Below are 26,163 nucleotides of genomic sequence, written 5' to 3' on the forward strand. Positions count from 1 at the left end.
TATCCAGTGGTCATATTGAAGAGGTTGTGTCCTTAAGAGAAACGTATTGCTGCCTGTTTGTTAGGTAGGATTTGAAATATGTAAGTGCGTGACCTCTTATTCTTACATAAGAATGAGTGGAGACAAGTGGTTTTTATGGCTTGACATACTGTTGAGTGTTAATCAGGTAAGAAGGGATTCTGGTAAATCCGTTAGCTGGACTTGAATCCTGGAGGTGGGAAGTACAGTATCTGCACTCTGAAGGAGAGGAAAGGATGCTGTAGTTCAGAGGATCATTTGAATTGTGATATCTTCATAACTCTGGCAAGACAGCTATTGAAGTAATGATGGTGATTTTTTTTTTTTTTTTTTTTTTTTGGGGGGGGGGGGGGTTAGTCACCTTACGTTAGTGGGAGACAGCTGGGGTGAATAAAAAACTTGATTTAATATATAGATATACATATAACAGCAAATGCTACCACTACTTACCAATAATGCAAACCTGCCCATTAAAACCTTGTCCTTCTTCTGATCTCAAGAATTCATGGTACGCTCCATTAGTAGCACTAAGAGTTTGGGTTACAGCGTCATCATACTCGGGAACAGTTGTCGCTAGAAGAGGCACAGCACCCACAGGTACACTATCACCACCAGACACTTCCCCACATACAGGGGAGGAGTCTAGACCATAAGGACTCAGGCTGATAAAATAGAAAATACACTTTGGTTTGAAAAGCAAAACTGAATGTTATATATTTACTCATAAACTTTACACATTACTTAAGCTCATATTTCTGAGTGACTTGTATAGAAAGTATTTATTAGCAACAATTGCATGTGTACTAGGTAGTAGGTTGGTAGACAGCAACCGCCCAGGGAGGTACTACCGTCCTGCCAAGTGAGTGTAAAACGAAAGCCTGTAATCGTTTTACATGATGGTAGGATTGCTGGTGTCCTTTTTTCTGTCTCATAAACATGCAAGATTTCAGGTACGTCTTGCTACTTCTACTTACACTTAGGTCACACTACACATACATGTACAAGCATATATATACACACCCCTCTGGGTTTTCTTCTATTTTCTTTCTAGTTCTTGTCCTTGTTTATTTCCTCTCACCTCCATGGGGAAGTGGAACAGAATTCTTCCTCCGTAAGCCATGCGTGTTGTATGAGGCAACTAAAATGCCGCGAGCAAGGGACTAGTAACCCCTTCTCCTGTATATATTACTAAATGTAAAAGGAGAAACTTTCGTTTTTCCTTTTGGGCCACCCCGCCTCGGTGGGATACGGCCAGTGTGTTGAAAGATGAAAGAAAAGGAGAAACTTTCGTTTTTCCTTTTGGGCCACCCCACCTAGGTGGGATACGGCCGGTGTGTTGAAAGAAAGAAGATTTGCATGTGTTGATGCCGAAGGGGAAACCTACGATGAAAGAAAACAGGCGGAGGAAAAAGCGATTGAAGATATCATGAAAACAATAGGTGAGGGTGACACGACCCAGGTGACAAATTTTCGGAGAATTGGGTGGTTTGTGAGTGGAAGGAAATGGCCTGAATCAGGATCCTGCAGGAGAAAGCACAACTGAGGGACAAACTGGAGTACTGGAGAGTGTACTTCGATCACGACAGAACACAAGAAGAAAGGATGATACTGAAAGAGAGGGTACAATGATGAAAGGAGGAACGAGAGGCAATGATGAAGATGAGCAGGACCCAGACCCAGGAGGAAGGGCAAACACCCCCCCAGAAACTCCTGTAGAAGGACTCCATGCGAATGCGGATACAGATATCCGATACATCCCTACTTCAGAGTTACCCACCTAGCTATTAAACAGTATATTCTTACAACTATAAAAATATAACATATTATGCAAAAAAGAAACACTTCACATCCTTAATAAACTTCCAAATTTATTCATTTTATTACTGTAGCCAAACATGTTTTCAGATACAGCTGACAAAATGGAATTAACTTTCATCCATAATTTACATAACTTTACAAACCTGGATAATATATTAAGAGCATCAGAGCAGACTGCGGGCACAGAAACTAGTCTAATAGCCACATGGCCCACCATCTGAGGATAATGTTGGCGCATTACAGACTCCAGTGCCCCTCGGAATGTTGTAACATCACTCCTCTTGTTTGTCACATCTGACAATGGAAACAAATATATGGTAATTGGAAATATGTGCTGCAATCAATAGACTTACATATATAGTACAGATGAGAGGCTGAAATCACTATACTGTACTGCATGAAAGACATTTCTTTTTAAGTGTTTTGGTTGAGCAGAGAGGTAAATACTGTAGCATTAACGTTATAAATATTGAGATATGCAAATAAAACAAGATTTCAATGTTTTTGTATTAAAGAATGATAAAGCCTAAAGCTGAAGAAAATGCAGCCACTTTGTATACTCACCTGATGTTGGGTCAAGGACGGATCCAGCATGAATTACCAGAAGCAGGACAGTGATAGAACAAGGGCCAGGCTGGTGGGATGGGGAGTGAGATGGGGATGATGGGGCCGAGGCTTCCATACTTCGGCCCAACACTCGATTATGACGTTCAGCTGCTACTCGTGACATGAACGCTTGTGAGAAGATGCTGTCTGTATAGTGAGGAGAAATTGTTTAGGTAAAATAACAATCACAAATGCCTATTTTTAAGTTTTAATGGTTGAGAAACTGAAGTAAATCAACATTATCCTAGTGTTTCCCCACAGAAATTTAAATAAAATTTGAATTTAAGAACAATAATTTTAGAAGGTAAACTGTACATTAATGAAGAAAGTAAATTTAAAAAAAAAAATCATGTGAGCAGATAAATTCATTGTGATGTATATGAAGAGTATCCTACTTAACCCTTTGAGGGTCGACAGGCCCTCTCCGAGACTCGTTCTCAGGGTCGGCCAAATTTAAAAAAAAAAATAATTTTTTCTTATGAAAAGATAGAGAATCTTTTCCCGATCATAATGACACCAAAAGTATGAAATTTGATGGAAAACTTACGAAATTATGCTCTCGCGAAGTTAGCAGTCTCGGCGATGTTTACGCATCGGCGATTTTGCCCACTTTGAGCCCCATTTTCGGCCAATTCCACTGTACTAGTCGACAAAAAACATGAATATTTCGCTAGAACTCCATTTTTTCTATCGAATGAGTGCAAGAAACCATCCATTTATCAATTTCAACTATCCAGTACAGTGGTCAGAATTTAGCAATTTTGCCAATTTCACACAAATTTCAAAAGATGCCAATTTCTGAATAGGGTCCAGAATAAACAAGAAAGACATTCCTGGCACTAAAATGACACTTCCTCTGTTCATTAGTCACGTCTCAAGGCCCCTCTTACATTCTTTTGCTTTCCACTTTGAATTTTTATTCTCACAAAAAATAGAAGATTTACTGTTACGCAGACTACTGTATTAGTGTAAAAAAATGGTATAAATAATATTGGTGCACTTGTGAAAGAATATCAGACTCACCAGTTGACATGTATTGGATGCCTAGCATGACTTGTTTACTTTTGAACTTTGGTAAAAATCAAACATTTCTGCTATTTTGAGCTCAATTTCAAGGTACTTTTCATTGTAAAACCAGTCAAAATCATCTCAATTTCTGTAATATATCTTCCATTCTGTAAAATGAGACCAAGAAAACTAGAATACAACAATAAATACCATACGAAAATACAGTGCAAAGTCGCTGTTTTATTCCAAAAAAACGGTCAAAGTTTTTTTTTCTCATTATGCACTGTGTGCTGCAGGATTTTTTTATACTGTGCACACTGACCACATACCCCCCATTCTTTCATATGCAGGCCTACCAGCTTTCTCCCACTAGATTTGAGGGCGCTAGAATTTAGGCGTACTAGTACGTCAAAAACCCTGGGTCGTAAGCCGTACTAGTACAGCTGAAACCCTCAAAGGGTTAATGCACTCCTATAAAATCCAAGAGAGAGAATACCTTGTGTAATAAGGGTTTTCTATAAAATAGATTATTTATGTCAATTAGTCTAATTGTATAATATACTATACTCCTCTTTATAGATATAAAGTTTGTTTGTTTTTGTTTTTATAGTCACAATTTCTTGTTTGAGAATGCACTCTTTATAATATGCTAAATATTTTCCCACTGGGAGAAGGTATAAAGAAAAAGCCCTTCATTATAGTACCCCATTTAGTGAACAGAAAACAAGACACTAAAAGTTGATGTATTATGTATTTGCTACTGAAACATTCCTTCAAGACATGCCTTGATGCTGGTAAAAAGCTTTTGATTCAAGAAACTGGAGCTACCCTTCCCTTTCTTGGATCAAACAAGATTAACTCCATTCCCCAGGCACAGTATGACCTCAACTGGTTTAGTACTTTATGAATATAACAACAATAAATTTTGAAACATTGTAAAACTGATACAAAAAACAGATACCGTACTATAGTTCAACACTAATGAAAGTAAATATAGTGACCGTGTTAAAACTAAGAGCGTTTGTAATGTAGTGGGCAGAGACTAGCTGACCTGGTGCGCACTTCTAAACATGAGATATTCAAACTCTGTTATATCTCTCAATTACTTCCATTGAGTAGTCATGTCCTTTGTTATTTGTAAAGACCACTCAGTCTTACATTTACAAATAGTGGTGAGGTGTTCTTTTTCCTCTCCCAACTCAATAAATTTACTGATTATTATTACAGTAAAATATGATTTTCATTTGTATTATTTTACACAGATGTACTCATGCTGTGTTATAATATGTAGTCAAGTATCATATTACAATATCAGCCAGGTAAATATAACATTTATATATGACCTTTAAATTAATGTGCAGATATACTGTTAATTTTCTTATAATCATTTGTATCACTGAGGTACTGCAGAGTACTAGTACTCTATTATTTACTTATTGTTCTGCAATACATTAGGCATACTCATAATTTTAACTTTATTCTTGACTAAAATTATCTGATATCTTATCTTAAAACAGAGTGGAATTTACTAGTTATGAACATCTTACCCTCATTACCAGAGTGGCCAACTGTGGACTGAGAGTCTCCATCTTGGGGTAATAGTTCCAGTGAGCTCCATTTATGTAATGCGGCATTCTCTTCTAGGTCTTCTGTGTAAGAAGATGAAAAAAAGGCTACCATCATCTTAAATATAATAATAACGAGTAACAACATCCTACTATTGTATTTATAATAAGGATGCTGTACTTTGCTCAATGTGGCCAATCAATTTTAAAGTATAATTAAATATCCCATATTTTAGACACATTTAAATATTTTTTTAAAATCAATCTTTAAATTAGTATAGTACAGTAATATGGCTAGTCCTTATTATAGATAATGTGCAAGAGTTTATTAAAAAAGATACAGTTCAAATAATACATTGGTGAGCTCATTCTCTATGTAAAAAATATGCAACTCATTTATAGCTTGCAAGGATGTATTTAAAAAAACAAGGATGGGGGTTATACTGTATCTAAACTATCACTTTAATTACACTTAATAATGCAACTTGCAACTGAACATAAAAACTATTGACAAACACTACATCACCCACATAATTCTTATTACTTAAAAGCAGATGTATTAATGTGTCAAGGAACTGTAATTATAACTGCAATAATACTGTACAGACAATCCATGCTTAACAAATGAGCTGTGTTCCTAGAAAACTATCAGGTGAATCTTCATTAAAAGAAATACATTTTCCTATAAACTTGCAAACGGAGGTAAGTTCCAAGGGTATAAATTTTGACCAAAAAAAAAAAAAAAAAAATGGAAAATTATCCAAAAAAATATTAACTTGTAAGGGTAATTCATTCTTTGGAATGTTACTAAATGCTCAGTGAATGATAAGAAGTGAAGTATTGTTTGATAAACTCACAACAGCCAATTAATGTTGATTCTGAGCCATGACTGCCAAGCTCAAATTTCATGTGGCCTTATATGGCCATATATGGCTTTAACGGCATTAATACGTACATGTACGTATTGCAATTCATATTTATTATTAGTATAATTAATTTAAACGCTACACCTGCAATTCTTAAGAAGGCACAGACAAAAGAAAGCACCCAGGGTCCATGAAATCTATTAATGTTGCAGTTTAATTTCATTTTGTCTTTTTATTTTGGTTTTGAGCTGTGAACAGCACAAATGCAGTAATGTTGGCTATTTCTTTAATTAAAACTATTACTAAAATAAAAACTAACATTATATTTGTGCAAAATAAAGTAACTGCACTTGCAATCACTCACTTGGGCTGCCACATGTTTCAAAACCAACCTTGGAGAGTGAGTCTAGCAAGAGAGCTTAATACCACCTTCAGTACAGTAAGCAACATAATGCTAGTAGCCTTTCATTACACAAGTTACTCGTTTATTTCTAATGACTTGTTAAATAAAATTTTTGCTATTAAACCTTCATAAAGTCAGTACTGTATTTAAGTCAGAGTACAAAAACTGAACAAATTTTTACAAACCAAAGAGAAATTAATAGGAATAAGAAGAGAGAATACAATAGACTCTCATACAATGCTTTCAGGGAACTCATTTCCAGAATAATATTTCATACTTTGATACCCCAATACTGTACATACACCACAGCATTTTGCTATCACAGTGCAATAAAGGCTGGGAAAATGTTATTAGATATTTCAATACACTGCTGCCCCAGGCATCTCACACATGCCAGTGCTCTGAATGCAAGTGAAACTCTTCCTTGCATGAGGGTTTAAAAAGGTATATGTACTATGGTGTTTGCATCTGTGTGTGTTTTGTTTTCTATTGATTTTTCACTAAAGTACAACATCACAAGATGTGCAGGTTATGTTCCTGAATTAATATTACTATTATTATAAATGAGGGAAATGTTAAACCCATAGGGGACAAGCAGTGCATGGGGCATGGGAATCAATCAGTCTCAATCCAAGAAAGGGAAGGATAGGTGCACTTCCTTGGATCAAGAGCCCTTCACTGGCATCAAGATACCTCCCTTGAGGTATATGGTCCTGGAAATCAGTGTGTATTGTGAAAAATGTACTATACAAAATTCATAATATACTACATGGGAAAAATAGGGTTACATCACAAACCTCACAACAAAGGGTAAACATGACTCTCACCTTTCAATGTGAAAGAATTCTCTGACAATAAATGAGCATTGGCTTTTCTTATAAAATCTGACATGTTTGAGCAGAGAAGTGTAATGCTTAAGCACCTGTTCTGCCACTCAGTAATTTCTCAGGCATACAATCCATCTTATAATAATAGTAATAACAACAATAATCTTTATTTTTCCAAGTACGTACAGGTACAAGGTACAGAGGCCTACCTGACATCAATGACATATCACTATATAAAAAGTTCCTTGTCATGCAGAGCATTTCGGGCAAATCAGGTCAGTTTTGTCCTCAGGATGTGACCCACACCAGTTGGCTATTACCCAGGTACCTATCTACTTCTAGGTGAACAGGGACAGCAGATGTCTTAAGGAAACACGTCCTAATGTTTCCACCCGTATCAAAGATCAAACCACAGACCTCAATGTGTGGACTGAGTGTCCTAACAATCAAGGGGGACAAATAAAGGGTAAACATGACTTGTCCTGCAAAGGAATTTTCTGAATGATAAATAAGCAGAGGCTTGTATATAAACCTTCCCAATATGTTGTTGTGGCCAGGTGCATGCTGCTCCTCCTGGCTCCTATTGGTGCTGCTGCTATTGTTCCTGACAGTGGCATTGCTACTAGCAGGGCTGGGTTTGATTGGTGTCATTGGGTACGGGAGTTATTTCTTGAGTAGCTTTAGGTAGATGTCGTTTTGATAAGGACCTGCCTCGTATGGGCCAGTAGGCCTTCTGCAGTGTTCCTACATTCTTATGTTCTTATAGTGGTGGTGCCACTGTTGGTGGTGTTCTCAACTGCCAGTGTTAATATCAAGAGATGAGATGGGATACCTGGAGTTTACCTGGAGAGGGTTTTGGGGGTCAATGTCCCCATGGCTTGATCTGAGACCAGGCCTTGTGGTGGATCAGGGTCCGATCAACCAGGCTGTTACTGCTGGCCGAACTCAAACTGACGTATGAACCACAGCCCGGTTGGTCAGGTTCTGACTTTAGGTACCTGTCCAGTGCCGTCTTGAAGACAGCCAGGGGTCTGAACATTAAAATGGTATAAAATACCGACAGGTTGTTAGGTAAGACACATATGCAACAGTTGCATATGTGTGTTACCTAACAACCTGTCGGTATTTTATACCATTTTAATGTTCAATCTGTCAGACACTGCAACACAAGGGTATCTTGGTACAGACCTACAATCAACTTCGACAACCTCTACTAGTGAGAACGGGTGGATTTGAGAGGGACCTGACCTCCCAACATCTGAGTTCTTACCTCTTCTAGTGACCTACGTCTCACCTCTTGGCGCTATATAAGGCTCCATCCTGTCAGTTCATCTCCATATTGTTTCATTCTATGGAACAATGCTCTTCTCCAGACTGAGGGACTGACCACCTCAAAACTTTAAGGGTGATGGACTGATTACATCGTCTTCAAGTATCTTCTGCTTCTATCAACTTTTCTGTACTCGACTGAAGAAGCCTACTGTGTAGGCGAAACGTTTCGAAATAAAGATACCTAACTGTTGCATATGTGTCTTACCTAACAGCCAGGGGTCTATTGGTAATCCCTCTTATGTACGCTGGGAGGCAGTTGAACAGTCTTTGGCCCAGGACACTTATTGTGTTGTCTCTCAGTGTACTCATGGTGCCCCTGCTTTTCATTGGGGAAACGTTGCATCTCTTGCTGAGTCTTTTGCTTTCATAGGGAATGATTTTCGTGTGCAAGTTAAGTACTAATCCCACTAAGATTTTCCAAGTGTATATTATCATGCATCTGTCTCACCTGTGCTCCAGGGAATACAGATCAAGGGCCTTCAACCGTTCCCAGTAATTTAGGTGCCTTATCGTACTTATGTGTGCTGTGAAAGTTCTTTGTACACTCTGCAGGTGAGTAATTTCGCCTGCCTTGAAGGGGGCAGTTAGTGTACAGCAGTAGTCCAGCCTAGAGAGAACAAAAAATCATCATGGGCTTGGCATCCCTAATTTTGAAGGTTCTCATTATCTATCCTAACATTTTCCTAGCAGATGCAGTAGATACATTGATGTGGTCTTTGAAGGCGAGATCCTCTGACATTATCACTCCTAGGTCCTTCACTTTACTTTTTCGCGTTACTGTATGGTTAGAATTTGTCGTATACCCTGATAGAGTTTTAATTTCCTCGGGTTTTTCATGTCTGAGTAGTTGAAATTTCTCTTCAATGAACTTTATATTGTTTTGAGTGGCCCATTTGAAGATTTGGTTTATGTCCACTTGGAGTCTTGCAGTGTCTTTGATGGAGGTCACTGTAATGGAAACCCGGGTGTCATCCGCAAAGGAAGGATGATGGCATTATGTATCCAAAAATGCCTGGTGGCTATTGGGTTTGTGGGCAATGATGTTAGGGAGAGGGTGGGAGGTGAAGCTGTCTGGTAAACATCACAATACAGTGAAGTGCTAATCCAAATTGGAGATAGGTTGCACACCAGCCACTTGATTTTAAAATCTTGATTTTTGGGTGCACTCAGCTGAGTTTTGCAGAGAATCTGCCTGTTGTGGGAGTCTACTGTACTTCTGAATTTTTACTTAATTATGATTTTATATTTTTACTTAATTAAAATTACATATACATGTATGTTTTACTTAATTACAATTATGTATACATGTATATTTTTACTTAATTATAATTACATATTTTTACTTATTTATAATTACAGCCTCTCCTCACTTAACAACAGAGTTCCATTCCTAAGACTACGTCAATAAACGAATTCGTTGCCAAGCAAGGAGTATACTTAATGGTACTGGGTTTGTGTCAACCATCTTTAATATTATTTTAATGTCACCTTTGCACCATTTATAACATTTTAAGTACATTTTTAAAATGATTATACTTTAGTACAGTGGACCCTCGACCAACGATATTAATCCATTCCTGAGAGCTCATCGTTAATCAAAATTATCGTTAGTCGAATTAATTTTCCCCATAAGAAATAATGGAAATCAAATTAATCCGTGCAAGACACCCAAAAGTATTGAAAAAAAATTTTTTTACCACATGAAATATTAATTTTAATACACACAAACTGAAGAAGACATGTACAATTACATGACACTAACCTTTATTGAAGATCTGGTGATGATTGATGGGATGGGAGGAGGGGAGAGTGTGGATGGTGTTAGTGTTTAGAAGAGGAATCCCCTTCCATTAGGACTTGAGGTGTCAAGTCCTTTTCCGGGGTTACTTCCCTTCTTCTTTTAATGCCACTAGGACCAGCTTGAGAGTCACTGGACCTCTGTCACACAACATATCTGTCCATAGTGGCCTGCACCTCCCGTTCCTTTATGACATTCCTGAAGTGTTTCACAACATTGTCAGTGTCACAATTAAACACTTGTTCAGGTTTCAATTCTTCACTGTCTATGTACTCCTTGAATTCCTGCACATATTTTTCAGCTGATTTTTGGTCCGAACTGGCAGCCTCACCATGCCTTATCACACTATGTATGCCACTACGATTCTTAAATCTCTCAAACCAACCTTTGCTGGCCTTAAATTCACTCACATCACCACTAGTTGCAGGCATTTTTCTAATTAAATCGTCATGCAACTTCCTAGCCTTTTCACATATGATCGCTTGAGAGATGCTATCTCCTGCTATCTGTTTTTCGTTTATCCACACCAATAACAGTCTCTCAACATCTTCTATCACTTGCGATCTCAGTTTCAAAAACATAGTTGCACCTTTGGCAAGAACAGCTTCCTTGATTGCTGTTTTCTTGGCCACAATAGTAGCGATGGTTGATTGGGATTTTGTGTACAACCTGGCCAGCTCGGAGACATGCACTCCACTTTCATACTTAGCAATAATCTCTTTCTTCATATCCATAGTAATTCTCACCCTTTTTGCTGTAGGGTTAGCACTAGAAGCTTTCTTGGGGCCCATGGTGACTTATTTTGCAGGTGCAATCACTAAAAATGCTGTGATAATATGAAATGTTCCGAATGTATGTTTGGATGGGACCGCGGTGACTGGCTGGCTTGTAAACAATGGCCACAAGTGGACGCGTCTCGAACGGAACGAATCATGTTGGTCGAGTTTTTTAGCGCTAGTCGAGGCAAAATTTTTGCGTTAAAATGTATCGCTAGTCGGATTTAACATTAGACGATGCCATCGTTGGTCGAGGATCCACTGTACTGTAAACTGTAATAAACAGAATAGAGTAAATCAGCTCTAATATACATTATATTTAAGTATGCATACTGGTCAGAGAGCCCACTGTAAGTCCAAGTTGTCAGTAAACCAGTACGTCGCTAAGTGAGGAGAGCCTGTATATAATTATAATTATATTTTAGATTCTTTTTGCTATGGGTTTTAATGGCCACTGACAGCTTTTGCCATATTAAGCCCTCCATCCCGATGTATGGGGAAGAAGAGGCAGCTTAACAAAGTTCTATGTCTCATTCTCACCATAAACCTGGAGGCCTGCAGATATTTACTGTGGTCAGAGTTGGCCCCATCTTGGACCCTGCAAGCCATGTGACTCCCATGAATCCAGACCATTAAGTTTTATCACCTCTTTAATCTGTACAGATTATTCCTAGGTAGAACTCAATCTGGATGTCTCATAATGTTACATTAGAGAACCCCTGGTTCAGTCATAAAGTTCCACCAGTCATAAGACTCTGTGAGCCTTAATTTACCATACCATTATCCTTGTATTAAAGCTTGTATTTGATTATATTAAGAAATTAATTAACTGATTTAGTGATACAGGTAGCCATATTAAGTTGGATACTGACAGTCTGAGTCCCATGTTGAGTCATTACTGCAACTGAGACTCCATGAAGCTATGCCTATTACTTAAGCCAGTTTGTGTGTGGCCAGTTTATTGGAAACTAGCATTATTACTATTACTAATTTAGAGTGCCTTTCAAATGGTTGCTGTTGCTGAAGACCCACCTATTGTAAGCTATTACCTTACCCTAACCTAGTATTCCAGCCTGCCTGAGAACTTGGATTAACGATCACTGATTGGAATGAGTAGTACATAAGTATGGTAGACCCAGAATTAGAAGGCTACTTACTACCCAGCAGCTTTGAGTACAACCTTGGCCCCCTAGTATTTGATCGGGTATGTCAGTGACAATTTATCCTCTATACATTACCCAAATATTTCCACTGTTTCCTAGGCACTTAGATTTCATTATCAACTCACTTGATCTATCAAAGAGTATCAATTCCCTTAGTAAACTGACTAGTCCTTTGATATAATATGAGTATGGTTTTTAGCCATAGTCCAGGGCTATTCTAGTCATCCCTAGGTAGCTTTAGGGGATCTCGGAAGCTGGTCTCCTAGAGCCACTAGTTACAAGGAAGACACAGAGGGGTCCCTGCAGCCAGGAAAGTCACCACAGGTGAAAAATTAACAGCTGTGATTGAGAGGAGGGAAATGGAACTACCAAAGATTATCGGATAATGTATAAGACATCCCACATGTCAAAGTGTTACAGAATATAAAATGAATAACTGTAAAACCAAATTAAACTAAAAAATGCATATATTGGAAAGAAATAGAATAAAGAATTATGACAAACAACATGGCTTCTGTATTTTGGGAGTCCCTTTTTTTTTTATTTTTAACAAGTCGGCCATCTCCCACCGAGGCAGGGTGACCCAAAAAGAAAGAAAATCCCAAAAAGAAAATACTTTCATCATTGTTCAACACTTTCACCTCACTCAAACATAATCATTGTTTTTGCAGAGGTGCTCAGAATACAACAGTTTAAAAGCATATACATATAAAGATACACAACATATCCCTCCAAACTGCCAATATCCCAAACCCTTCCTTTAAAATGCAGGCACTGTACTTCCCATTTCCAGGACTCGAGTCTGGCTATATAAAAATAACTGGTTTCCCTTAATCCTTTCACTAAATATTACCCTGCTCACACTCAACAGATCGTCAGGTCCCAAATACCATTCGTCTCCATTCACTCCTATCTAGCACGCTCATGCACGCTTGCTGGAAATCCAAGCCCCTCGCCCACAAAACCTCTTTTACCCCCTCCCTCCAACCTTTTCGAGGACGATCCCTACCCCGCCTTCCTTCCCCTACAGATTTATACGCTCTCCATGTCATTCTACTTTGATCCATTCTCTCTAAATGACCAAACCACCTCAACAAACCCTCTTCAGCCCTCTGACTAATACTTTTATTAACTCCACACCTTCTCCTAATTTCCACACTCCGAATTTTCTGCAGAATATTTACACCACACATTGCCCTTAGACAGGACATCTCCACTGCCTCCAACTGCCTCCTCACTGCAGCATTTACAACCCAAGTTTCACACCCATATAAGAGTCTTGGTACCACTATACTTTCATACATTCCCTTCTTTGCCTCCATAGATAAAGTTTTTTGTCTCCACATATACCTCAATGCACCACTCACCTTTTTTCCTTCATCAATTCTATAACTAACCTCATCCTTCATAAATCCATCCACTGACACGTCAACTTCCAAATATCTGAAAACATTCACTTATTCCATACTCTTCCTCCCTAATTTGATATCTAATTTTTCTTTATCTAAATCATTTGATACCCTCATCACCTTACTCTTTTCTATGTTCACTTTCAACTTTCTTATGAAACAAAACACAGCAAACATGACATTCACTAAGCCTAGTTAAAAACCATCTCAGCTCTACATTCGACAGTATCAATTTAGTATTACCAGTTTAGTGGCAAAATCGGAGACAAAACTCTCTATGTCATGTGCTTAAATAATGAAGATACAGTAAAAAAAAAGTTTATTGTACATACATGGTATCATAATTCTAAGTAACCTACATTATTCCTACTTTTAAAGTTTCCAAATCTTTGTGAAAGATCTAATGCATACCAGAATATTTGTTAAACTAGTGTTTGTAATTTTGAATTAGATTTATCTAGCTAATCAGAGGTTCTAAATTTATTCTTTATATTTAGATTCCATAAATGCATTATATTTTCAGAGCTTATTAGAAAAATTGTCATAAACATACTGAGGCAAAGTGCTTATTGCAAAGCATTGCTGATTCACATGTGCAGTGTTTGCCTCCACACCATTCCTTATCCCTCAACACACCAGCTGTTTACTATATATTTATTTATTTATCGTTCAACAGTTACAAGCCTTTATATGCCACGTGGAATCAAACTGTTTGTCAACGAAGAAAAATTAATTTGTAAGGCGCAAGAAATTCCTTTCTGAAGATTGAATGCATGAGAAAAGGAACCTAGGTGTACACAGATATATATTTTACCTATGCCTGGAAGAGGGTACAAAAAACTGAGTATTGTATAGAGATAATACTGTTGGAAGTCAGGAACTGTTTTCTTCATCTTCTGGAATACTATCCTGGAACTTGGTAATAATGAAAAATTATGAAAAGCAAAGGAGAAACTACACTAATATGGCTGTAGTGATAACAAGACAATGAAGATACTGGCACTGAAGAACTGAGTGGCAGCATTAAAGAATTCACAACACCAAAACTATGCTAACAAATAGGCACTGAAATAAAACACATGATATACTGTACAACAAATAAATAATACTAACAATTACAAGGCAAATAATACCAAGAAAATAAAGCATAAAGAAATAAATTGTACTTGTACAAGGAAAATTAATATGTTAAGGATGAAAAGCACAAGAACCTATACTGATAACTCTGCATATAATAGTAACTCAACAGTATGGCAACAAACCTGCCAACTCACTAAGTTCTACAACAGAGGGACTATACAGGACAATAAATGGCACACATGCAAGTCTGGGCAGGCCTGGGCAGAACACTTTGGTACATACCCTTTATTATGGGGATGGCTGACCCTGCATAAAACAAACAGATGAACCAATGAGACACAAGAACATGCACATCTGCACCACACTGAAATCTAACCATCTATGACTTAATAAGATAAATCTATTATGTTATTCAGATAAAGGTACCATATGTCCCAAAATTAATAGTATAACTTTACCTAGAATATGCAAAAACATAAAACAGAGAGCAAAATAAAAAATTTTACTGTAAAATTGATCACCAAATATACAAACACATATTTTTTGTGTATTACTGCCATGCGAGAAAAGCGTGTGTTAAAGTCTGGAATACAATTCTGGTACATATGGTACTATATAATGCATTTTGTTTTGGTAAAGAAAACTACTGAATGGAGTGAAAAGTTTAAAGCATTTTAGCATTACTCATACCAAAACAAATCAAACAATTACTACAAATGCTGTACAATAAATATTAAATTTTAATTCACTTAGTGAATGGAAGTCTATTCACCAAATAATATTGAAATTTACAAATATTTAAAAGTCATAGATAAAATTTTAAACTGTTTTTATATTAGAGAAAGGCTAATGACTCCCTCTAAGACATAATGATCTTTTAATAATTTCTTTATTGACATCACATATGAAGGTAGAGTATTCCATTTCTGTACATGTATAGTAATACAAAATGACTTACCATACTGATAACACAGTATAACCTAAAAGGCTCATAGAAATGTAAAATTAATTAAATTATGAACCATACTGCTAATTAAATATTTATAAGGGTAATATAAAATATGAAATTTGCTTTTAAATAAAGCAGATATTTTTTAAAGCCACATAAAAGCTAACATTTATCATTCCCATCTACAAGCTATTGTACACATACAAATTAACCTTTAAACTGTTCAAATGTAGATCTACGTTTGTACCACTAGCGCTTCAAACGTAGATCTACGTTTTATTTTACATAATGTCAAATGTAAAATAAAACTTAGATCTTCATTTGGAGCGTTATGTGAGCAAACGTAGATCTACGTTTGGACAGTTGAAGGGTTAAGGAGGGCATTCAGCACATTTTCTAGAAAAAATGATTTATTAGAAATTTATTAAACCATCCTATTATTTATTAACAATTGTTACTTTAACTTTGCAATGAAGTTTTTGATTAATGTTCTATTTATAAATGAGAATGAAATTTTTTCTACCTAAAGTTCACAGACTCAGAGCCTCTAGAACCACATTAGATTCTGCTGTTCTGTGTAAGGTGTTATGCCTGACAGAGCTTCCCTGTATGAGGGTAGGACACCAGTTAATCACCTACTGTAATTATCTATTTGTAATTACCTAATACAAGTATCTACTTGAAATTACAGGTGCAGAACTAAGCTCACTGTGTCCCTTTAGTATTTAATATCTCATATTTTGGTTAAAATTTTCACTGATAGCAGCACTTATTACCTTTTCTTGTATCCTATTCTAATGTTCTATCACTGTGAAGAAATTTCTATTATCCCTTTAGTGCTTCTTCCTCAGTTTACAAGTATGGTCTCTTGTTCTTCTTCTTACTAATGTTAAAAAATTTTCATTCCGTGAGTTTCTCACAACTAATATAATCTTCCAATGACAATGTTTAATCAATGATGGCACCTAGGTCTCTCTCTGATTGAAGCTTTCAGTATTTTCACATTATCTACATACTTCATGAGGCCTGTTTTCACTTTCTCCCATTTCCATTACATTGCACTTATTAACAAAACATTCCATCATCAATCTATCACTCCACACAGTTAATTTGTGCAAGTCTACCTGTGATGATTTAAAGTTTTTTTTTTTTATTTCTTTTAAATAGTATTTTTCCACCATTTGCAAACATTTATTTAGACTTTTATTCCTTCTGTCAATTATTTAGAAACATTATTAGAGAAAACACCCATCCTAATGGCACCCCATTAGCAACATTTCTTCATAAAGACATTGTTTCCTACCATTACTTGCATTTTCCTTTCAAACAGAAAATCTTTTGTCTACTGAAATTATTTATTTTTATGCTTCCTGAATATTTAGTTTCCAGATTAATCTTTAAAGAGTGCCTATCAAAAACTGATCTAAAAGTTGTTAACAAATTTTTCCTTTCCAAATACTTAACCCATATTTCGCTAATGACTTTTTTGCAGTACAGTGGAACCTCAAATATCGAACTTTCTTCGTTCCAGATGGCTGTTCGAGTGCCGTTACCGAACAAATTTATTCCCATCAGGAATAATGTAAATTAGATTAGTTCATTTCAGACCCTCAAAAATACACTTATAAAAGCACTTACAAAAATACACTTACATAATTGGTTGAGTTGGGAGCAGTTCAATATTTAAGGTTCCACTGTATTTTTTTGCAGCAATCCTTATTAGTGAGACAGGCCTACTTAACTGTTTATTGTAAATGGGAATAATATTAAAAATAAATAAGACTCATCATGTTCTGTAAGTGTGTATTACAATATAATCTTGAGAAAGAATACGTATGCTATTAGCATGATTCATTATTTAATTATATAAAAAAAGGCTCAAATGACATAAAAACGTATCACAGAAAGAAAAAACTTGTGCTGATATTCAGATGTAATTTTGCAAGCTCATTAATTCTACAATGTAATGTACATGAGCTCAAGTCTAAGCCAGTGTACAATTACAAATACATATACAGTAATATGGTTTATTCTTTAATTGAACATTAAGATTTTTGTACATTAAGATTTTGTACTGTATATTATTTGTACATTATCTGGTCTTCTTATTCTAAATTTAATATATAGTTAGTGTCAATAACTAAAATCAATTCTGGCTTACCAAAAATTATTTATATGATATAATCTTTTTTAAAAAAATTTTATTTAGTTACAAATGGTACAAAGATAAAAGTTTAGAATACAGTACTACAGCAAAACAGAGCATCATTAATTAACAGAGGAAAACAAATGCCACAGAAGACAACTGAACATCCTAATACAGTGGAACCTCAAAAATCGAATGTATCACATATCGAACGTTTCGAAAATAGGACCATTTTTTCGGACACACTGTGTCCCTATTATCAAATGCGCCCCTATTTTCGGACCGCCGGGTACGGGACCTGTCTGCCAGCCTGCTCTGTCCTCATCCCCATGCAGGCGCCGTGAGCAGTCTAGCTTTGTTTATGCTTGAGTGAACACTAACGCATTTTACGATTATTTCGTTGTGTTTAGTGCTTGTGGGACTGTGAAATAAGCTGCCATGGGCCCAAAGAAACTTGCTAGTGGTACCCCTGTGGTAAAGAAAGTGAGAAACACCATAGATGTGAAGAAGGAAATAATACAGAAGTATGAGAGTGGTGTGAGACTTGTTGAGCTTGCCAGGATGTATGGGAAAAACAAGTCGACCATCGGTTCTATCTTGTCAAAGAAAGAACAAATCAAGGAAGCTGATGTTGCAAAAGGTGTTAATATAGGGAGTGGATGAGGTGCCTTCTTCAAAGTTTAAGGAGATTTGTGCCAAGTGGAATGATGTCCAAATGTTTGTGCAGAAGTATCACCTTGAGCAAGCTGAAACAAGCCATCTTTGCAACAAGTTCAGTGACAGAACCATGTCCCATTTTAGGGAAATGTTAAAGAGGCACCAGAAACAGAGGACTGTGGACAGTTATTTTGTGAGACAGGGGTCCAGTGACTCTCAAGCTGGTCCTAGTGGCATTAAAAGACAGAGAAGGGAAGTAACCCCAGAGAGGGCTTTAACTCATTGAGGGGGATTCTCCTTCCAAACGCTAACCCCAACTCCCTCTCTCCTCCTCCCTATCTTCCAGATGCCATCACCAATCTTCAATAAAGGTAAGTAAAAATGTTATTTTATATGTATTACTATACATAATTAAAAACTATAGTATTTGTTGTATGTAAACTGTAATTAATCTCTATAAAATGTATTTTTTGTGTGAATACATTTGGGTTTCTGGAACGGATTAATTGTATTTCCATTATTTCTTATGGGAAATATTGCTTCGAATTTCAGACTTTTCGAATTTAGAACTAACTCCTGGAACAGATTAAGTTCAATTTTTGAGGTTCCACAGTACAGAACTAATATTTTAAAACTTCACTTAAAATAATTAAATTTAGCATCTGGAAAAGCCTTGTTTAATTCTTTCACTCCTAAAAGGATACTAGCTAGTGTTAATATCTGTTTAGATTGTGTTCAAGATATGAAACTTTACAGACTATACAGTGGTTAAGCTTACAGTTGTCATATTACTATATTAAAGCCAATTTTACCGAAAACTTTCTCAATAACTTGTCTATATGTGACATAATTACAGGAAAATTTATTCTAACATGCAAAATGTACACCAGAAAAAATGACTGAAGCCACTAAGATGTACAAGCAGAAAAGGTTAAGTGTAAAGTACAGTTTACCCTTAATAGCAAAAGAAGAAAAAACATCTGTTACCATACTTATAAAATTACAAGGAATGTGCACAAAAACGATAATTACTTATTGATCTACCAACATTATGTCAAAAATAATGTGCATTATACAAAAGTAGCCCACTTGCTCAACATATCATTGCACAAAGTATGTGACAAACACCAAAATAATAAGAAGCAATCCAAACACACACACGCACACATATAGTAGTAATGCAACAAAGAGACATACTGTACTAAAGTGTAAAGTGCTCTGAGTAATGCTTCAATTACTTTATACTCATATGCTAATTCAAATAAAACTTATGAACAATCCAATCATGCTGTCATAAAACATTTTAGGCATCTTATGTTTTAAAATAAGAAAATTAGTGAAACTAGACTGATTATAAACCTTAATAAAGAAAAAATGAGTAGTCAGTATAATTAATAACTTAACAAAGATACAAAGAACATAAAAATTACCAGTCCCCTTCGAAACTTAATTACATGAGGATATAAAATACAGTGGACCCCCGCATAACGATTACCTCCGAATGCGACCAATTATGTAAGTGTATTTATGTAAGTGCATTTGTACGTGTATGTTTGGGGGTCTGAAATGGACTAATCTACTTCACAATATTCCTTATGGGAATAAATTCGGTCAGTACTGGCACCTGAACATACTTACGGAGTGAAAAAATATCGTTAACCGGGGGTCCACTGTACTGTGCTGTATATGCAGTATAATGAATGTGGAGTGTGTGGTATATGCTTTTAGTTTTTCAGAATTCCAAAAAGACTATTTACCTCTTAATGGACAACAATATGTTTGAAAGTACAATACCTCATATTTTTCTGAGGGATTCATATGATAAAAATATGAATGACTTAATATACTGTATGAATAAATTAACCGAAAAGTGGAGACTTACATATAAATATGCCAATACATCTGTAAAATTATAATTTGAACACACACACACAGACACGCACATGCAAGCACGCACACATGCATGCATGCATGCACATACGCACGCACACACATACGCGCACACACAACTGGCTCCTGGAGTTCAACCCCACCACGTGCAAAGTCATGAAGACTGGGGAAGGGCAAAGAAGACTGCAGATGGAGTACAATCTAGGGGGGCCAGAGACTACAAACCTCACTCAAGGAAAAAGATCTTGGGGTGAGTATAATACCGGGCACATCTCCTGAGGCACACATCAACCAAATAACTGCTGCAGCATACGGACACCTAGCAAACCTAAGAACAGCATTCCGACATCTTAATAAGGAATCATTCAGGACCCTGTACACTGTGTACATTAGGCCCATACTGGAGTATGCAGCACCAGTTTGGAACCCACACCTAGCCAGGCACATAAAGAAACTAGAGAAAATGCAAAGGTTTGCAAGAAGACTAGTCCCGGAGCTAAGGGGTATGTCCTACAAAGAGAGGTTAAGGGAAATTAATCTGATGACACTGGAGGACAGGAGAGATAGGGGGGACATGAAAACGACATATAAAATACTGAAAGGAATTGACAAGGTGGACAGAGACAGAATGTTCCAGAGATGGGACACAGCAACAAGGGGTCACAGTTGGAAGTTGAAGATTCAGATGAATCACAGGGATATTAGGGAGTATTTCTTCAGTCACAGAGTTGTCAGGAAATGGAATAGTTTGGGAAGCGATGTAGTGGAGGCAGGATCCATACATAGCTGTAAGAAAAGGTATGATGAAGCTCATGGAGTGAGAAGAGTGACCCAGTAGTAGCCAGTGAAGAGGCAGAGCCAGGAGCTGTGACTCAACCCCTGCAACCACAACTAGGTGAGTACAACTAGGTGAGTACACACACACACACACAAAAAAAAAAGTTTGCAACAAGACTAGTCCCAGAGCTAAGGAGCATGTCCTACTAGGAGAGGTTAAGGGAACTTGACCTGATGACACTGGAGGACAGGAGGGACAGGAGGGAGGGCAACATATAAAATACTGAGAGGAACTGACAAGGTGGACAGAGACAGGATGTTCCAGAGATGGGACACAGCAACAAGGGGTCACAATTGGAAGTTAAAAACTCAGATGAGTTACAGGGATGTTAGGAAGTATTTCTTCAGTCACAGAGTTGTCAGGAAGCGAAACAGTCTGAAAAGTGAGGTAGTGGAGGCAGGTATCATACACAGCTTTAAGAAGAGGTATGATAAAGCTCATGGAGTAGAGAGAGAGTGGATCTAGTAGTGACCAGTGAAGAGGCAAGGCCAGGAGCTATGACTTGACCCCTGCAACCACAATTATGTGAGTACACACACACTTGTAGTGACCAGTGAAGAGGCAGGGCCAGGTGCTGTGAATTGACCCCTGCAACCACAAATAGGTAAGTACACACACACACACAAATACATACACACACACACATGTACAAACACATACACACACACACATGTACAAACACATACACACACACTGAGTCTCGACCCCTGCAACCACAATTAGGCGAGTATACACACACACACACATAAACGGACACACGCGTGCATGCATGCACACACACAAACGATACATATGAAGAAGCACACAAAGTGAAAAAACTCATCAGACATACCTGGGGAACCAATACAAGCTACACTCTTCTTTGCCCAATCAAAGCCAATAGATATGTTAACTGTCAGATACATCTGTATATACAGACTGTATATGCACACAAATACCTACAACTGTATACACATACATGCTTGTAGCCACTAGGCTAAGATGCTTCTTACGTTTTTCAGGATATTTTGTCTATTGCTATGTTTTGAGAGCAAGGTACTGTTAGAGCCGGATTAAGATTCTGTAGGACCCTGAGCTACAGGCACTGTGAGGCAACCAGTGATATTTTCAAAAGGAAAAAAAATTAATCACAACAGTCAACAGTTGATTATATATGTGAAGTAACACCATACTATAATTACAAATTTACAGCAGTAACTGTGAACACTTTTCACCTAATCTCTGGAGGCCCTCCAGGTGGTGGAGGACCCTGGGCTCCAGCCCCTAAAGCCCATGCTTTAATCCGGCCCTGGGTACTGCATTGGTGTTTCAAGGTATCTAAAGATATGTTGAAAAAGGAATGAAAGCTTGGGTTACTATCTATTTCCTTATTTCTTTGCAAGAACATTTGTTTCTATACTTAGTACCCAGGGTGATAATGGATTTATGTATAATTCTTGTTGTTGTTGTTGTTGGGGTTTATAGGCCACTGAGAGCTTATGCCGTACTGAGCCCTGCCTTCCAGATTTATGTACAATTGTGAAATTGGGTTCCACTTTGAAGGCTTTCACAGGTTGATGAAATCAGAACAAGATTCTTAGTGTAGAGACAGTAGCAGAATGGTAATGTGTTCATTCCACATCGATACTGTATAAATATTATGTAGTTTTAAAGTATTAAAAAAATGCATTTTTTTTACATAGGGTTTAATGAACTACAGTACATACTTCAAATACTGTACAGTCAAATCCCTAAATTCACTACCATCAAAATTTGCAGACTTCAGTTATTTAATCTTCTTACTGAAGGCTATCCTAGGAATACTGTATTGGGGTTTTAAAATCACATGACTAAAGTCAGCTGATTTACTTGCTAGTCATACTGAACATCCAGCTAGGTGAACTTGTGTTGTGGTGCAGTCTATAAGTTACCTCTTACTAACACCTCATACTAATACCTTCAGTGACAACCTTAAAAACCTAATAATATAAAAGCAGTTAATTAAACAAACATCACCTAATATTTGCTGGTGACTTCAACATAAGCCTTATTCAAACTGAAGACCCTCATGTAGCGGACTTCACAAACAATATGAGCAATTGCCTGCTATTACCATCTATAACTAAGCCTGCAAGAATTTCAGAGACAAATGCATCTTAGATTGACCACATCTGGACCAATACAATAACTCCTTTCAAAGGAGAGATAATCACAGACAACACTACTGATTACTACCCCACCTTCCTCATAACCAACATATGTAAATTACCATGGCTAGCATGATTACTGATTTATTTGTGTAATATGTGGACTACAGTAATATTTTAGAATTAACCATGGTTTCAAAATATGGCAAGAGCCTCAAAGGTGGGTCTGCTTCTAAGATGGATGGAATGAAATTAAGTATAAAATTAGGTTATTAGACATGATAACTAAGAGTCAAAGAACAGGTGGTGGTGGCTTGTTTATCAGAAAACAGGAAGTGTCACCTGAGGTGGACCTCTCTCGGATGATGACCTGCTCAGCGATTAAGCAACTACTGTTATATTGATGCTGGGTATTACTGTTGTACTGGTGCTGAGTATTACTGTTGTATTGGTGCTGGGTATTACTGCTGTACACTGGTGCTGAGTATTACTGTTGTACTGGTGCTGGGTATTACTGTTGTACTGGTGCTGGGTATTACTGCTGTACTGGTGCTGAGTATTACTGTTGTACTGGTGCTGGGTATTACTGCTGTACTGGTGATGAGTATTACTGTTGTACTGGTGCTGGGTATTACTGTTGTATTGGTGCTAGGTATTACTGCTGTACTGGTGCTGAGTATTACTGTTGTACTGGTGCTGGGTATTAGTCATTTAACAATCACTGGCTAAATGGCACTTAGTATCTACAGCTAAGCACTGGCACTGTTAGCAGATATTTTTGCTGATATAATTTATTTTTAACTGGATTTAGCTTTTTAATTTTTCCATGATCATAAATACAATGAATTTGGGAAATGGGAGCTGGACTGGGTTAAACTTTTTAAAGGGTTTGATTATTTTTTTGCCATTTTCTGAGAGTGGTTAATCATTCTAGTATTTGAACCGGTAAGTGATTGTATTGTGATTCAAATGGCAAGAATGCTTATTAAGAGAGTGATTACTGTATTTTGAAGATGGCATACTTGCCACAATGATAACTGGAGAATAGTTAGGTAATATCATCCCAACTACTAATGACTGATAATTAATGTAAAGTATGAATTACCATAATGTATTATTATTATCATCATCATTCCCAATTCAAGTAATGAGTCTTTCAAGATGTTTATATGTACAGGTATACCTAAATATATGTAGATAAGCATGGTTTGGTTCTTTAAACAAAATACCCTTGTTAATACTAAAAAAAATGTTAACTAATAATATAAATTTCAACTGTGAAAGATCTAGCAACCCATTGTATGTAAGAATGTTCAACAATACATTACTTACCTTGACAATCAAAGAATTCATCATCGCTTCCTGATGAATCGGAATCTCTTCTAATACTCTCCATTCTCCAGTTTGCTATCCGATATTAAACGACACAAAAATATTAATAAATAATTAACCACATAATGACATTAAACACCTTAAGTATAGTACATGGCATATATAACATTTTTAAAAACATAGCTTCAAAATATATTGCTTTACCTTGGTTTTGGGAATTTAATGTGTTTCTAGAACCACTTCTTGACCATGATCCTCTCTTTCTGGTTTCATCTGTGAGTACACTGTCCATACTGACATTTAGTTCTCGTCTTTGAAGCTTAGGACTTGTACCAGACAGTTGCCTACTGTCTTCCCCTTCTATACTATTATTATTGTTATTATTATTATTATTTACAACACCTTTTATCACTGTTTCTTCATCATCACAAATAACATTAGACTGCTCGCCTAAATCATTACTAGTCCTAAATGAGCTGTATTTGCTCAATTTTTCTAGATTTGGAGTTCGAGCTGATGAAACACTGGGGCTCTGAGGATCCTCTGCTCCCGCTTCTGGAGAAGCACTACCACATTCACCTTCCAGTTCTTCTTCATCACTCCCTGGTCCATACTTCTTAGCAAGCAACTTTTGAGTTTCTTTCTCAATATTCCTAATGTCTTCAATTGTGAGTCCCCACCACTCGTCCATCCATGCCCAAGCCTGACGATGAGCTCGGAGCATTGTTTTTCTCAAAGCTGTAAGCAGATATATATTGATATACTATATATGTTTAACATATCAGATATATGAATACGTCTATATATACATGTTCTCATGCAGAGTATAACAAAAGAAAGGCAGTAATGAAAACTTAGAATGGGATTATATACCCAGCAATGATTAATGACCCAAAAAAATAGACATACGTATACTCATTGAAAAATATGCAGATGAATAACATTCAACCAAAGGCTGAGATAGTTAGGAATGAACAAACTGAAGCAAATTTGAAGATAATTGCTATGAAATGAGCAAATGAGTAACTGATGCATGAGGCAAAGGAGGTTTGCTCAGGCACAATCACTATATTGAATGGTAGTTAAATAAATTGTTTTTAAGTATGAACCTACTTTCTAAAGTGGATTTAATGAATCACCTTGGAAAAGCAAACTCTCTAGTTTTATCTATCCATTTGCAAATATCGAACCTCCCTACCACTTGTACCTCATATTGCTTCCTTCCTTCTATCTACTCTATTGCTATCAAGGGTTATGCCTCATTTTCTTTTAATACTCACAAACTTTTTAACTCACCATATTTGTGAATCAAATTTTCTTCATTTTCTCTCCTATGCTTAAGCCTTTAAATATACACCTGAATTCTTTGCTTAATATAACATCTGTAGCTACAATCTATTATACATATACTGAAAGTATTTATGAGGCTTTAGCTTAAGAAATGATACAATTCACTCTTCAAATACTGTAACTATATTTCTTAAGCTGATACACTTGGAAAAAATTAACCAAATGTATTTCTGCAAAGTACAATTTTCAGGCTATGAGTTGTTATT

At 36.7% G+C, this 26,163-nt stretch overlaps 1 protein-coding gene across 1 annotated transcript in view; it reads right to left on the reverse strand.

Annotated features, from left to right (window-relative positions):
- Positions 1-26,163, reverse strand: part of rdgB (retinal degeneration B) — a 379,471-nt gene that overhangs the window by 122,574 nt on the left and 230,734 nt on the right. The window contains 7 exon segments of the mRNA XM_070093849.1: positions 469-680; positions 1,980-2,130; positions 2,401-2,589; positions 4,998-5,099; positions 14,952-14,975; positions 24,608-24,682; positions 24,812-25,345. Of these exon segments, the coding sequence (XP_069949950.1) occupies positions 469-680; positions 1,980-2,130; positions 2,401-2,589; positions 4,998-5,099; positions 14,952-14,975; positions 24,608-24,682; positions 24,812-25,345 (1,287 nt within the window).

Source organism: Cherax quadricarinatus, chromosome 44, assembly GCF_038502225.1.
Source record: "Cherax quadricarinatus isolate ZL_2023a chromosome 44, ASM3850222v1, whole genome shotgun sequence".
Classification (NCBI taxonomy): domain Eukaryota; kingdom Metazoa; phylum Arthropoda; class Malacostraca; order Decapoda; family Parastacidae; genus Cherax; species Cherax quadricarinatus.